Source organism: Myotis yumanensis, unplaced genomic scaffold (genome assembly GCF_028538775.1).
Source record: "Myotis yumanensis isolate MYYU_CA2020_CCGP unplaced genomic scaffold, mMyoYum1.0.hap1 SCAF_3, whole genome shotgun sequence".
Classification (NCBI taxonomy): domain Eukaryota; kingdom Metazoa; phylum Chordata; class Mammalia; order Chiroptera; family Vespertilionidae; genus Myotis; species Myotis yumanensis.
The window spans coordinates 151,550,049-151,564,781 of record NW_027223754.1 but is presented as its reverse complement, the minus strand read 5'-3'; the positions used below and the strand labels follow the sequence as shown (position 1 = coordinate 151,564,781).

Here is a 14,733-nt window from a genome sequence, read left to right as displayed (position 1 = left end):
TATGATGCAAGGTAGCATGAGAAATATATATATATTTCTGTACCTATTTTTAGTTCTAGAAATAGGAAAATGTATGTGGGGGGGCGGTGTAGAGGCATCTTTATGGTAAACTAAAATCAAAACAGCACTCCTAATTCTTTACCTGTTTTCTATTGAATCAGTTATGTTCTCATAATATTAGTTGTCATAGACTGCAATCAAAGGAATTATGACATGGGAGGTACAAAATACAGAATGTTCTCTTTCTTTTCATAAATAAAATTTTTTTCAATGTCCTCAGGCATTACCATTAAATTCCTCTTTACTAGCTATTGGCACTTCAGTCACTGAACAGAGAACACCTAAATGTGTCAAGTAATCGTTATAAACCAAATACCTTCACCTAGAATATGTTCAGATTCTCCCTAGAATTTAGACAATAGGAAAAATTGAGTTTTCTAGAGGATGCTGGTGTGTTTTAGCATAATTAAATTTAGGGGAATGTTATAAGTAGAAGGGTAAAGTTTTCCTGGTGATTTGCAGTAATCTTGAACTCAGTCAAGGAACTAGAAAGTGTTCACAGTCTCGGGGTTAAATCTAGCGCTGACTATGAAAGCTATATTGTTGTGTTGTGGGGGATGGGGAGCTTGGGAGGGAGTTTCTTATAACATTTTGGCCTGAGCTAATTTGTTTTGTTTGAAACTGGAAATCATATTGTTGAACTTTGCATTCTGTCTTCCTTCAATAAGTTTTAAAAAAGTTTCCTCCTTTCTGTAGGAATAAATTTGGCTTCTGAAAAAGAAAAAAAAATTGCACCAGCAATTCAACAACATTGCACCTCTTTCATCATTTTGGGGATGCAGGCTTCAGCTCAGTAACTCCCGACATATTTTCTGGAAACATGTAAAAACATGCCCATAAGTACTGAACATAAAACCTGACTTTACACTCATAAACATTTGTATAATCTTATGGTCCATAAGTACTGAACATAAAACCTGACTTTACACTCATAAACATTTGTACAATCTTATGGTCCATTTACCATTGAGTTTCTTAAAGCTGTGTGCATATTTTAAAAGTCATTAGAATAAATGAAAACTGGAACAAGATGCTATTTGAGAGAAGGTGCTACCCAGAAATGCTGAAGAACACTGTTCTATGACTTTCTCCTATGAAATGAGCAATGAGCAAGCCTCCTGCCCCCCAAATAGATAGAAGCAGAACTTTCCAGGTATCCCCATCCCAGAAAATTAAGTATTCCTTTTTTTGTATTTTAACCATCCAAACTAAGTGATGAAAAAGCATATTTCCTAAAGAAGCGTGGATAGTTGAAAAGTCAACATCCAGACCCATTGGATTGTATGTTGGAAAATGGCACATTGTAAGGCTGATAGTGCTTCAGGGCCTTGCCCAGTGACCCTGAAGGTAAATGAGAGAGGAGAAAGTGGTGAGAGAGAGCTTTATAAGTCCAAGGATGCTCTGGAAAACTACTAGATGGTCTAAGAATGTCTCATGAAACAGAAAATCCCAATGCAACTGTAATCTGAGCGTGAGGAAAAGGTTCTTCTTAAAAAAGAGTTGCACTCTTGCAAAATATATTAGCCATCAACTTTTACCTTTTCTTTTTTCAAGTTGAAAAAGGTAAACATGATTCTTGCATTCTAACCCAAGGCTTTGTTTCTCTCCTCTCTCTGGTTTGGGTCTTGTGCCGGCTCTGCCCCAGGTTGGCCTTCGTTCCACGATGTGATCAGTTCTGACGCAATCACACTCACCGACGACTTTTCCTACGGGATGCACAGGGTGGAGACGAGCTGCTCTCAGGTCAGTGCCCATGCTGCATTGCACACACTCCCAAGATGCCTAGCTTTGCTAAATACAGCAACAAAGCCAAGTGAACAGCTGTCTCAAAAGGAGCAGATGACCACAGCGAAGTCTCTGTGAATCTTAAGGGTACCTGTCTTCATGTGTTTAGCAAGTCTAATTACATGCCAGTTATTGGCTTCAACATGATTAGACAAAATCATTGGTAGGAAAAATCATTGTCAGTTGACTCAATAGAGTGAAGAATGGGCTATTCTTAGGACATATGAAGACTTCATTCCGTGGCCTTACGTCATCTGATGTTTAGGTCCTCCTCTCCCTGGGGTTGGTTCTGTGCACTCATTGTTCAGTCATCTTACCTCTAATGGTAATGATCTAAACACAGTGAACAGAGACCGCATAAACAGCTTTCTTTGGGTGGGTGTGAGGAGGGAGGGCGGAGACTGGCTATAGGAAGAGGAAATTCAATGGTAGGCTGTATGAGTGCAGAGTGGGAACACGGGCTATGGTAATTTCTTCCCTGCTTCTCCAAGAATATAGACTGATCCTCATATCCAAGGATGTTCTAATTTGTTCCTTTTACTCTGCTCTTACCACATTTGCTCTGCTGGCTCTAAGAGAGAAAATGAGGAGGCAAAAATAGTTAACCTGTCATCCCAGTCGAAAGACTTGAATATGTGGGTATCTGATGCTTAAAACTAGAGAGGTAGCTAGAACCTTCTTGCACAAAAAGTGAGAGCAACCACACATGCTCTTCTGCAGTAGGGAGTCCTGTTCTTATCTGCTTTAAGTGTAATGGAAAGTCTGAGTATTGTGGCACTGAAATTCATTGATACTACTGAGTATTTCGTTGGGGGATGTCTGTTGCATATATCAGAGGTAAAGGGGGCACAGTCAGGCAGCTGTAATAGCAAAGTGATTGCCACATGGGCCTCCCTCAAAATTCTTCTACATGCCCTTTAACCCCCTCCATCAGGCACAAGAGTTTTAGGGAGTAGGTGGCATATTTACTACCAAGTGGGGAGGGAGATTGGTTTGACCCTAAACATCTGATGAATTTCTGTTTTCATTTTAAAAAAAAATAAGGTTGGCAAGTTTACTGTCTTCAAATATGAGAGCTACTCTCTCCTTTGAAAAGCAGACTTCTTATTTTCCAGTCACATTTCAGTTCAGTCTTGTTTCTCAAGTATGAGTCTCTAAGCAAGAGAGTGGGACTTTGTGAAGCTTGTCTCACCTCCTGAGATTCTAATTTAATTGGTTGGGACAAGGCCTGAACATCAGCATTTTTAAAAGCCCCTCTGGCCCTAACCGGTTTGGCTCAGTGAGTAGAGCGTAGGCCTGCGGACCGAAGGGTCCCAGGTTCGATTCTGGTCAAGGGCATGTACCTTGGTTGTGGGCACATCCCCAGTAGCGGGTGTGCAGGAGGCAGCTGATCGATGTTTCTCTCTCGTCGATGTTTCTAACTCTCTATTCCTCTCCCTTCCTCTTTGTAAAGAATCAATAAAATATATTTTAATAAAAATAAATAAATAAAAGCCCCTCTGGTTAATACTTACAATAACCTTATTAGGTACATATTTTCATTCTCCTCATTTTACAGATGAGGAAATGGAGGCATAGGAGAACAATTACACTTGCATAAATTACATAGATTTAAGAGGCAGAACTGAGATTGATTTTGGGCATTTAGCGACAGAGCTCTTTATGGTGCTTAAATTGATAGAGATAGATAGATAGATAGATAGATAGATACACCATAAACAGTCACATTGAAATAAGAAAAAGAAATCCTATGATCCCCCAGCAGTTAGTTTAATTCAGTTTTGAATCCAACTGAATTTTAATTGATATTTTTATAACTGCCACAAAAACAAACTATGACTATCTACCCAGGAATCTAAAATATTTGACAAAATAGTAACTTGATAGGATGGCACATAGTAATTTATAATTTAGGCACATACATAATACTTAGTAAGCCTCTTAGTAAGGCTAATAGCTTTTATTTTTAAAAAATCTTTATTATTGAAAGTAAGTTAATAGCCCTTCCTTCCTTCCTTCTTTCCTTCCTTCCTTCCTTCCTTCCTTCCTTCCTTCCACCTTAAAGGCTGTTAAATGACTGTTATTCTCCTTTTTCACTTAGAGCCCACTTTCAAACATTGAGCCACATGAAAACTGAATAAAAAAGGTACAAAAAAAAGTAAGGCATAATATAACTTTCCTGAAGGCCCTACTCTCTGATGGCTTTGTGACTAATTCTTAAAATTCACAGTTGGAATAAACTTCTTCTTTCTTTGTGCCAGCCACAGAGGTAACACTAGTAGTAATAAAGAAAAAACCATAAAGGTGACCAAAGAGAAATGAAACTCACAAACTGCCAAAATTAGACAAACTTCATAGAAGGATGTCAAGCTAACCCAGCTGTTGCTCTCAGCCTCTGGTTAAAGGCCTGGGTGACGGTTACTGTAACAGTTGGGTGAAGAACTAACACTGGCCTGTTCCCTTTTAGCTTCTTTTTCCACTGCCTTTACTTCTCATATTTAAAACGTGGCGCTAGCTCAGTGGATAGAGTGTGGGCCTTCGGACTAAAGGGTCCCCAGGTTCGATTCCAGTCCGGGGCACATGCCTGGGTTGCAGGCTCGATCCCAGTAGGGGGCCTGCAGGAGGCAGCTGATCAATGATTCTCTCTCATCATTGATGTTTCTATCTCTGTCCCTCCCCCTTTCTCTCTGAAATCAATAAAAATGCTTAAAAAACAAACAAACAAACAAATAAATGTGTTTGACCCTTCTTAAATGAAAGCTTAAGTTTAAAGCGAAATAAGCCAGTCAGAGAAAGACAAGTATTACATGATCTCACTCATATGTAGAATCTAATGAACAAAATAAACTGATGAACAAAATATATCCAGAGACATAGAAGCATGGAACAGACTGCAGAATCTTGGAGGGAAGGTGGAGAAGGGTAGGCATTGGGAAGAGATCAACCAAAGAACTTGTATGCATATAAGCATAACCCATGGACACAGACAATAGGGTGGTGAAGGCCTGGGGGAGAAGGGTGGAGAGGGGGCCTAAAAGGGGCTAATGGGGCGGGGAGGGGGAGAAAGTTTTAAGTTTAAAGAGAAGAGGGAAGGAAATTTGTTCCTCTAAGGCAGCGGTTCTCAACCTGTGGGTTGGGACCCCTTTGGGGGTCGAACGACCCTTTCACAGGGGTCGCCTAAGACCATCGGAAAACGCATATATAATTACATATTGTTTTTGTGAGTAATCACTATGTTTTAATTATGTTCAATTTGTAACAATGAAATTGGGGGTCACCACAACATGAGGAACTGTATTAAAGGGTCGCGGCATTAGGAAGGTTGAGAACCACTGCTCTAAGGCATGTGTAAAAATACATGGTTTGCAAAGTAAGTTCCGAGTAGAAAATAATCGGGTTCCAACCCCCAAAATGTTTGCTGAATCCTTCCCCATGTGAATATAGGAGTGTGAGCTTCCTGAATTAAAGGGTGCCGGGGCCTTTCACATCCACTTCTTTGTCTTTTAATTTGTGTTTCACACACAAGTTTATTTTCCTTTTTTACATTTCCCTTTAGTTTTCTTTTTTTCATTTTTTTTCATTCGTCCTTTTTATCTTGACTTGAAAAACACACACACCAAAACTGCTTTAATGGTTTCCATACCAGAGTAACCACTTGTATTTTACTTCCCAGTTTCTCATGCTCAACATGAGTTTTCATTATCAGTTTATCTTCTTTTGCCTTCAGTTCTTTCAGTTTATGTAGTGTCTCCTCCTACTCCCAACCTCTCCCATTCTTTTGTTTTGTTTTGTTTCCTTTTTGGTATGACAGGGTGTGGGAAACTCCTCTTTCTAAATATCTTGTTACATTTTTGAATTCACATGTCTTGTTCTTTCTCTGGACTGAATTGCATCCATGTTAGAGACTCTGTTAGAGGCTTGTAGCATCTCATAGACAGTCTCAGTTGGACCCATTATGAGAACTACTTCTTTCCTTGTAGTAAAGATGCAGTAGCTAAACATGAAGACCTTTTTACTGCCAACTTACACAAATGAACTGAACTTCCATGATGAAACTGGTAAACTCAACATGCCTGCCTGGCAATATGGCGATTTTTTTTGTTTTGTTTTTTGTTCTGTTGGTCCCTGATTCTTTTTTTTTTTTTTTTTTTTTTTTTGATCCTCATTGAGGACATGCTTTAGAGAGAGAAAAGGAGAGAGAGAGAGAGAGAGAGAGAAACATTGATGTGAGAGAGAAACACCAATTGGTTGCCTCCTGTACCTACCCCAATTGGGGATCAAACTTACAACCTTTTAGTGTACGGGACGACTCTCCAACTAACTGAGCCATCCAGCCAGGGCTGGTCCCTAATTCTTCCTGAAATACTTAGGACTTTTTTTGTTTTTTTTAAATTGTGATATGGATTACACCATGCAGTGAATTAGGCCTCATACTTGGGTAGAAATTGCAAACATGTTGGGAGCCGTAACCTACCACCTCTTTATACTACATTGTATGTTTTCCCATGTGTCCAGTGACTTCTTAGGTAACAATATTTTAGTACAATTTTATTGGGAAAGTTACGCTCAATTCAGCACTATCCTCATTTTTCATAGGAACGCTGCAGTCAGGCCCTCCTATAAGGATTGCTGTGTGCGAAGCTTGGCTCACTGCTGGATCTTAGGTTGACAGCCTGGAAAACAAGCAGGGCCTCATCGACTTCACCAGGGTTCCTGCTGGGGGAATAGGAGACACTGTTACGTTCTGATTTCTGTGGCAACCACACTTGTTTTCTTTGACTATTCTACCTACTGAATTGAGGAGTTTTATTCCAGTTAGCTCTTCCAAAGAGGATCTTTGTCTTACATTTGCTCACTTTGGGTGGGCATATGCATCTTATTGCTGGCTATAGGAATTTCCTAACAATTTTCAGTTATAAAAATTTTTCCTTAATTTTACTTAATTTACAGTTTCCAGTTAATGATAAAGCACATTGCTTCTATTCCAATGCACTGACCACTAGGAGTAATTGTCTGACCGCTTCTCCCTAATCCTCCAACCCCAGCCTGTTAATTAGTTTTTGCCAGGAGTTTAAATTTAGTGCAGAGGTAAGATTTGCAGGGTTTATGCTGTAGTTCAGAGAAGTGAGGCCCTCCTGGAAAGGTTTCCTTCTTTCTTTCTTTCTTTCTTTCTTTCTTTCTTTCTTTCTTTCTTTCTTTCTTTTTAAAATATATTTTATTGATTTTTTTACAGAGAGGGAGAGGAATAGAGAGTTAGAAACATCAATGAGAGAGAAACATCGATCAGCTGCCTCCTACACACCTCCTACTGGGGATGTGCCCTCAACCAAGGTACATGCCCTTAACCGGGATCGAACCTGGGACCCTTCAGTCCGCAGGCCGACACTCTATCTGCTGAGCCAAACCGGTTAGGGCAGGCTTCCTTCTTTAGATTAAAATTCTACATCTGAAACAAGTGGGAGACCAGTGAATCACAGAACTGTTTGTAATGATCTTTAAGGAAACCATCAGGACCCTGAGTTTGCCCAAGTTGGAGTTTGTGACTGTTGCTTTTACTGCTTGAATCTATGGTAGAGCCCCCCAAGTTTGTTTCAGATCATTATTAATTTCTCCTAACTCCAAATCAACAGAAAGGTAAATATTCACCAATGCAAAGTATTTTTCAAAAGTTAAGCAGTTTTTGGTAAAACCGCAAACCTTATTAATCTTTTGCAGATGACAGTCCATATATTGCTGATGATTAAAGATGCCCATGTGTTACCATGGGCTTGCAGACGCACAGCCCATCTCTCTTTTTCTTGATCTTTCAGTACAATCATAATGCTAAACTGGTGACTTTACAGTCATTTCCTTGGCAAAAGATTACTCTCGTAAGCACAGAGGAAAAGAGCCCTACTTACACACAAGTGTCTTCAATAACGGTGGGGGCAAACAGGATACTACTGGCATAGTAAATTGCCTTTCTTCTTACAACTCTCTTCTCCTTCCCATCCTGCCCCATGTGCCCAAGTGTAAAAGCACCGCTTTGAAACTACTTCATCTTGTAGATCAAACACGTAAGAGAAGATGACAATAATAAAGCCCCAAACATCCTAGGAATAGCTGGGAGAAAACCCTCCAGGACAGTTGGAAATACATCAGTGCAGAAGTATGCAGCTATGTGGCGTGCACTGCTCGTGTTTCTTATTGCACACGAGTGGGAACTGCAGTCAGACTTTAAGGAGTTATGTTAAAATTGGTGCTCAATCACTTTTCTTTGGGGGAGGGAAGTCCTTTCCCTGGGTTCTCTCCAGGTTCCCTAGTTGCCAGCTTTTCTGAGTGGGAGGCTTAGGTGATAAAGGATTCCTGTGGGAATTTTTAAAAGTTTCCTCTTGAACAATTATCTCGTTTCTTCAGAATGGGAGCTAGAAGAGTGATGGTTTGTATTTTATAAAATACAGAAATCCATAATCATTTTAAAACAACCTTCAAAAAGCACACCAAAGATTCTACCCTGAAATAAATCATTAACAGCAGGTTTCTGAGATTTCTTCATCGGGCAACTAGTTTATTTCAGTTACAACCAGGTGTGCTGAGAGATCCCAACACATTGCCAGTTGGCTGGGGCCAGGGAGGCAGACCTTGCAGGCGGCTAAAGAAACAACGCATCACTGACAACTTCCATTCATCATCCCGGCTTCGGCCAGGGGTAGAAGCTGGAAAGAATGGTCTCCATGTGCGCTCTCGGGGAGGAGCCTTCAGGGCTTGCGCACTTTTAAAAGAAACCCGGCAGCCGTCTTTTATGTGAGACTGCATGTGCCTGGGAGGACACAGACAGGGCACTGTGTGCTTAGGCTTCCCTCTTACAAATGGCCTCTCTGCTTTGCAGGCAGCGGGGGTGGACAGGCGTGTGGTGGCACAGATACAAATGGACACCTTGCTGTGCTTGGACTCGTTGCTCCTTTCTCAGTGATCGGAGCTCGGTGCGACTCTTGCAGAATACCTTGTGGCAAGCACGGGGATGCCATCGGTCCATTTTCACACCTTTGCTGAGGATTTCTTACCCCTCCCCAACCCATTATAGGCGTTTGCAGATGATGTAATTGCTCTTCCTAGCCCCCCTCCCAGTGTCTTTTGCCTGGGACATCGAGGGACATCTAGAGTCTGTGTTTTCCTTTCTGTTTAACCAAAAGCCTAGTTCCAGATTTAGCAAATGAAACTGCAGACCAGTAACCAGCTCCATTCAGCAGATTAAATTACCCTAATCTGGAATTTTGACAAATGATTTGGGAAATGAGGACCCTACAAATACTCCCAAAGGCTTCAAGCCAGTCCTGATGGTGCTTTATTTCTGGAGGAAGGTAAATAGAACTGTTTTCTAAATATGTCCAGGAGATGATTAATAAAGGCAGTATCGTTTATTTTGCCCAGATAGCTGAATTCACTCATTAAAAAATAAAAACCTGTCTGAGGCTTTTATGTGAAAAGTCCACTTCTCAGATGCCAAGTGATCAAAGCGCCGCGCGGCATGTGAGATCCGTAATTGTGCTCCCACGGCCACCGAGGGCACTGGCTCCTGCTGCCTGCACGCTGACTGTTCTGGCAGCAGAAATAGGTGTTTTCCTGTGTCCACTGGGGAAGCACATGGATTTTTTACCGGAGCATCTTAGCTGCTGATGCCTGAAAATTTGGCCTCAATTGTTTATAGAAAGGAAAAGCAATCTGAGCTGTCAGCCTTGATATTACCTAAACCTGCATAGAATGTGGTAAAATAATGCAAGATTTGTTTTGTAGGCCTGTTTCATATTTTCCAGGCAATAGATCAAATCAGTTCAGGGTTCATTTTTAGTTCTTTAACAAGCTGACGCAGTGTGCTGGCAGTAAAATAAGAATGCACTTTCACATGGAAGTGCCACAGAGACCAACTTGCTCTTTGTGCTATTTATTAATAACTAGAGAACCCTCAAGAATTGAGTTTAGCACTTTTGATGGGAAAACTGAGATTCTAGTTCTTTCTAGTGTAATGAGCACCATCTCCATTTGGTATCTTTGCCTTATTCCCTTGTCAATTCCTACTCTCTTTTTCTGCAATTTATAAGTGTTTTTCACAACAAACAAGCCGTGAGAAGAGTGAATAAATCATCTATATGCCTTTCCTCTCAAGTTCTTCCCTAAATCTTGACTCTTCCATATGTTGGAGATGCCCTCCCCTACATACCCACTCCTTGACTTCGTGTTCTTATACCAAAGTCGCCCCAGGAAAGCCACTCCTGACCACCATCCCTAAAATGGCAGCCCTCAAACCTGACACTTTATATCACTGTTTTTTTCTCCTTCACCTTTATTTCCACGGCCACACTTGACCGTTTCTTTGGGTCCAGATTGTCTGTCTCTCCCGCAGGAATGTAAGCTCCATGAGGCCAAGGATCGTCCTGTATCTGAGATTTCTTCATCAGGCAACTAGTTTATTTCAGCAGGCGCTCCATATATATTTATCAAATGAATGAATGGAAGTCGTTTGCCCTAGGCTTTGGTTTCTTTGTTACATGATGAATGATGTGTTTTCACAGCCTGTTTGAATGCGGTGCACTAAGGTCTCCGTAGCCTTCACCCCTGTCCCTGCTGACAAAGGTCTGAGTGTGGCCTATACCGGGGTCTCCTGGAGTCAGACTCAGCGTCAGGGCCGGCAGTGCAAAGCTTCACTCAGTGAGCCAGCCTTTTTTGAGACATTTTCTCTGGGCTGAGTTTCCCTTAAACACCATCAAAATCAACCTTCCCTCCCATCTCTGTCTGGATTCTGTGCCTCTGCTCCTTCCCCAGCCTTTTGGAGAGTCAGTAGCATGGATTTGAGCTAAACAGCTTATTCCTTCTTCACATAATAATGCAGTTCCTGCGAGCAAAGAAGCCAGCATGGCATTCCACCTATGGGAAGCCAGGAAACGAGATTGTGTGGGCTAGCGACGTTTGCATTCGCCACACTTGCAGTCCTGGCGCCCGGGACAAATGCATTGAGCCTCGTCATTGCTTTGCTGGGTTCTGAGAACATCCCGTGCTTCTCTGATGTTAAGTTTTACTGCCCATGAAGGCAAACATCACCTCCGTCACGGCCAGTTAAACAGTATCTTTTACAGTGGACTTCTGCATATCTGAAACCCACCCATCCAAAGCCAAAAGTAATGCCAGGGGGGAGAGATTTTATTCTGCCATGTTTCTTACAAGAGGAGATCAAGGGTCAACTCAATTCATAAAATTACTGCAGTCATTTTTCAGCTGGCTGAGAGACTTCACAGATCAAAAAAATACAGTGGCTCCTAAATGATTTCTGATATGCACAATTCTAGTGTTTTTTCTTCTCGGCATGTGGTGCAGAGCCTGCCAGAAACCATCTTTGCAGCTATTGACAGGCGGATTAGAAATCATCCGCGATGGTTTCCATCGTTTCTCCACAGGCTGGTCATCCATTTAAACTGCTTAATTCGCGTTCCTCTTAAAGCCTGCTTTGGACACGCTCTTCCCTTACATGTTGCTCTTCTCTTTCAGTGCGGTGCTCACCTTGGGCACATTTTTGATGACGGGCCCCGTCCGACCGGCAAAAGATACTGCATCAACTCGGCCTCCTTGTCTTTCGCACCTGCAGAGAGCGCCGCCGGGGGTCCTGGGGCCGGCAGCCCCACCCAGGCGGACAAGGCGGAGCTGTAGAGTCCGGGGCGCCAGGGAGACAAGTGTACTTAATGCACAGCTTATTAACAGAATTCAGAATTGTCTATCTTAGATATATTTTTTTCAAAAAAAAAAATACAGGGGCAGTTTTGTGCTATTGATATATTTCTTCTTTTGCTTAAACAGAGGCCCTAGCCACCAATGTATTTTGCTATTGACTAGATCCGGAACTGTTTATAACTTTAGCGAGCCGAGACAGCTTTGTGAAACTTCTTCACAAGCCACTTCAGTACCATTGGGCATAATTTTCCTCATCACATAGCTTCTTCTGAGATTTGTTCCCCCCGACGTCAGAGGCAGCAGTGCTTGGTCTTCGAACGTGAAAGTGGAGCTCCCCGGGCGGGCGCTGCAGGGACGGAGCTGAGGGCAGGAGCTGGGAGAGACCTGTGAGACACATGGCCCCGGCATTTCACAGATAAGGATGGAGTGATGTCTCCCGAGACTTCTTAGCTTTGTGGACTGTTTGAGCTAAGGTCGTTTATTCTCACTAAAAGGGTGTGAAGGTCTAAAGTCTTTCCTTATGTTAAATTGTTGCCAGATCTGAGGGGGCGCAAGGAGCGTTGTGGCAGAGAAGTAAACATTACCTCACGGTGAGGCCTTTATTTTATTTTCCATTGAAAACTTTGGAATGTGAGACAACTGTAAAACGCGGAGCCCCATTTTGCCCAGAGTTCACAAAGAAGAACACCTGCCCTGGCCTTGTAGAAGTCTGTCCTGCACACCTAATACCAGCTGGGCCTGGAAGGGCACGCTGGTGAACGCCACTGTGCAACCTGTGGGAACAAGCACTCGCCAGGCAGCAGAAGTGAGGGAGCAGAGGAGACCAAAGAGCATGTCCTGGGGCCCAAGTAGCCAGTGTTCTGCGGAAGAGCTGACGGGGTCCTGCGCGTAGCGAATGGCACCCAAAGGGAGGGACTCTGTGCACAGGTTCAGGTGAACTCTGGAGAGAGGGCGGGAGCTAACATAGGAATAGCCAGGAGTTGAGTCTCACCCTTGACACTGATCTGTTGTGTGGCACGAGACAAGACATTTAGCCTCTCCATGCCTCCTCTTCATATAAACCGAGACATACAATATTTGTAAAATAATTGACACTCTCAGGGCAACATTATTATCTTGCCACACAGTGAAGATCAGTGTGGTGAAATTAAACCGATCTGGTTCTAATAGCCCATGAGGCTGAAACCCAGGCATTTGAAATGGAAAGAAGTAGAGAGGAGGCTGACTTAGCTGATTGGTATGGAAACAGTTGGGCTAAGAGCCAGAAATGTTTTCTTTGTAGCAGTTGTGGCCGCTTTTACTCGGAGGAGCCCCGCTCAGCTGCTGCAGAACATGTAGGCCGGCGGGGTGGATGTCATTGTGCACGGATGTGAGCCGTGCTGATACAAGTTGGTGTCGCCGCCACCGGGTGTGCAGGTACAGTTTTTGTGGCTGATATATTTTGTCCCTGTAGCCTTGAACACTAATCCTGAAATGTAGTTTTTGAGAAAATACTATTTTTGTAAATCTTTGAAAACATGAAAATTGACATCTTTTCTTATATGCACCACGACAAAAATAAGAGAGAGGGACACCTGGCAGTTTTAGAGAAATAATGAGAAATTAAAATGAAAAGTTGTGACAAAGCGAGATGTCAGTGTGGTCATGTCTGCATTCTTCTATGTCTCCACCGGCTTCCTGGGGAGGCCCTGACGTCCTGGTGTGACTCCTGGTCCTCGAGGCCTCAGCTCCGCAATCCCGGATAAGTTACGCTCGGCTCCCCTCACTGCCAGGTGCTTCCCCTCGGGCCAGGGTCGCTCGGGGAATTTGCAGGTTTCACTCCCCGTCGACATGAGATATAAAATTTAAGATCATTGAAGCCTCAGCATCCAGACAGTCTTAGAAGCTGTTCCCAACCTCACAGAGGGAGCCCCAACATTATCCAGTGACCCAACGAGCCCATGTGGAGTCGGCCAAAGAAGTGGGTCTCCCCAGACATTTCCTGCCACAGTGTGAGCCTGTCCTTTGGGGGTCCACGCAGCACTTCTCACATCCCCCGAGTTAGGTGTGGTGGCCTGCCCCGGGGTCCCTTGGACACGAGCCGCAGTGTTGGGCTAGACAAGGAAGATAAACGAGGGGCTTCTTTCCTCTCCCCGGGGACGCTGGGTTCTTACTGTTCCTTCATTTTTATTGTAGGGCTTACATTTCCCTCAAAGAACTCTGTTTCTAATCCTTAGTCTTTGTTTCACGGGAAGCCAGTTTTTATTCTACCACATTTCCCAGCATCAACTTGAAGAAAAATGTAGCATCCATCGAAAAAAAAAAAGTGGGGTGTATGCATGTGGTTTGATTCCAGATTGCTTTTGAGTTTAAGTGGTATCAAATTTCAGTATATTTCTGTCTTATGTTAAGGAAATATATTACTAAAATGTCAGTGAGCAATAATGTCAGCTGTCGAGCACTGGATTTATTTTTGCAGGATATGGAGTGCAATGAACTGAGTCAATATGGCGAGGTGTATGTGATCTGTGGGAGTTATGCCATTTAGCATAGGAAATGCGGGGACTTTCCCTCTCTGCCCCAGTCCTGGCTGTGCCGTTAGGAGACGCAGACTTCTGCCGTGTGTACAAAGTATGCCCAGACAATCATGCAGAACAGCTCTGAAGAAAGCAGCAGTATATATCGTATTAGAGAACATTTCTATGTGTTTTAACTTTGCACTCCTTTTAGATGCATTTACATTCTTAATGCAAATAACATAGTAATTTAAAAGCCTCTCCAGGTTAACGGAATTGAAAATGTCTTGCTTGAAATACAGAATACAGTGGATTACCATTGGTTCAGAAGGATAGATATTCTTTTTGCCTTAGATAGCTTTGTAATAATTTTTTCTCAAACAATTTAAAACTTTTGAAAACGATGTGAAATTTTCATTAAAAAAAATCCTTTCCTATGTTTATTGTATACAATAATTATGCAATAAAATTTCTTTATAAAAGTGTTTTCTTGCCTGATTCCTAGACTCCTCATTTTTAGCACAGATACATGGACCATCCATTGGAGTTTGCAGTAGGCTGCTCTGCTGACCTCCTTGCCTGGCTGACAAACCTGTAGTTTGCATTGAGGGCCTTATACCTGCGTGGCCCGTGCAAGCTGGGGCTCTCAGTGTCGGGTGGCATCCCAGAAGCCAGGAAAGGCCTCCGGGGATTC

At 42.7% G+C, this 14,733-nt stretch overlaps 1 protein-coding gene across 3 annotated transcripts in view; it reads left to right on the top strand.

Annotated features, from left to right (window-relative positions):
- The window catches only part of MSRB3 (methionine sulfoxide reductase B3), a 192,419-nt gene extending 177,893 nt beyond the window's left edge, over positions 1-14,526 (top strand). For all 3 annotated transcript variants that reach the window (XM_070409794.1, XM_070409795.1, XM_070409793.1), the window contains 2 exons: positions 1,706-1,803; positions 11,365-14,526. In XM_070409794.1, coding sequence (XP_070265895.1) covers positions 1,706-1,803; positions 11,365-11,523 — 257 coding nt within the window. In that variant the 3' untranslated portion in view covers positions 11,524-14,526. The remainder of the gene's footprint in view (positions 1-1,705; positions 1,804-11,364) is intronic.
- The last annotated feature ends 207 nt before the right edge of the window (positions 14,527-14,733 follow it).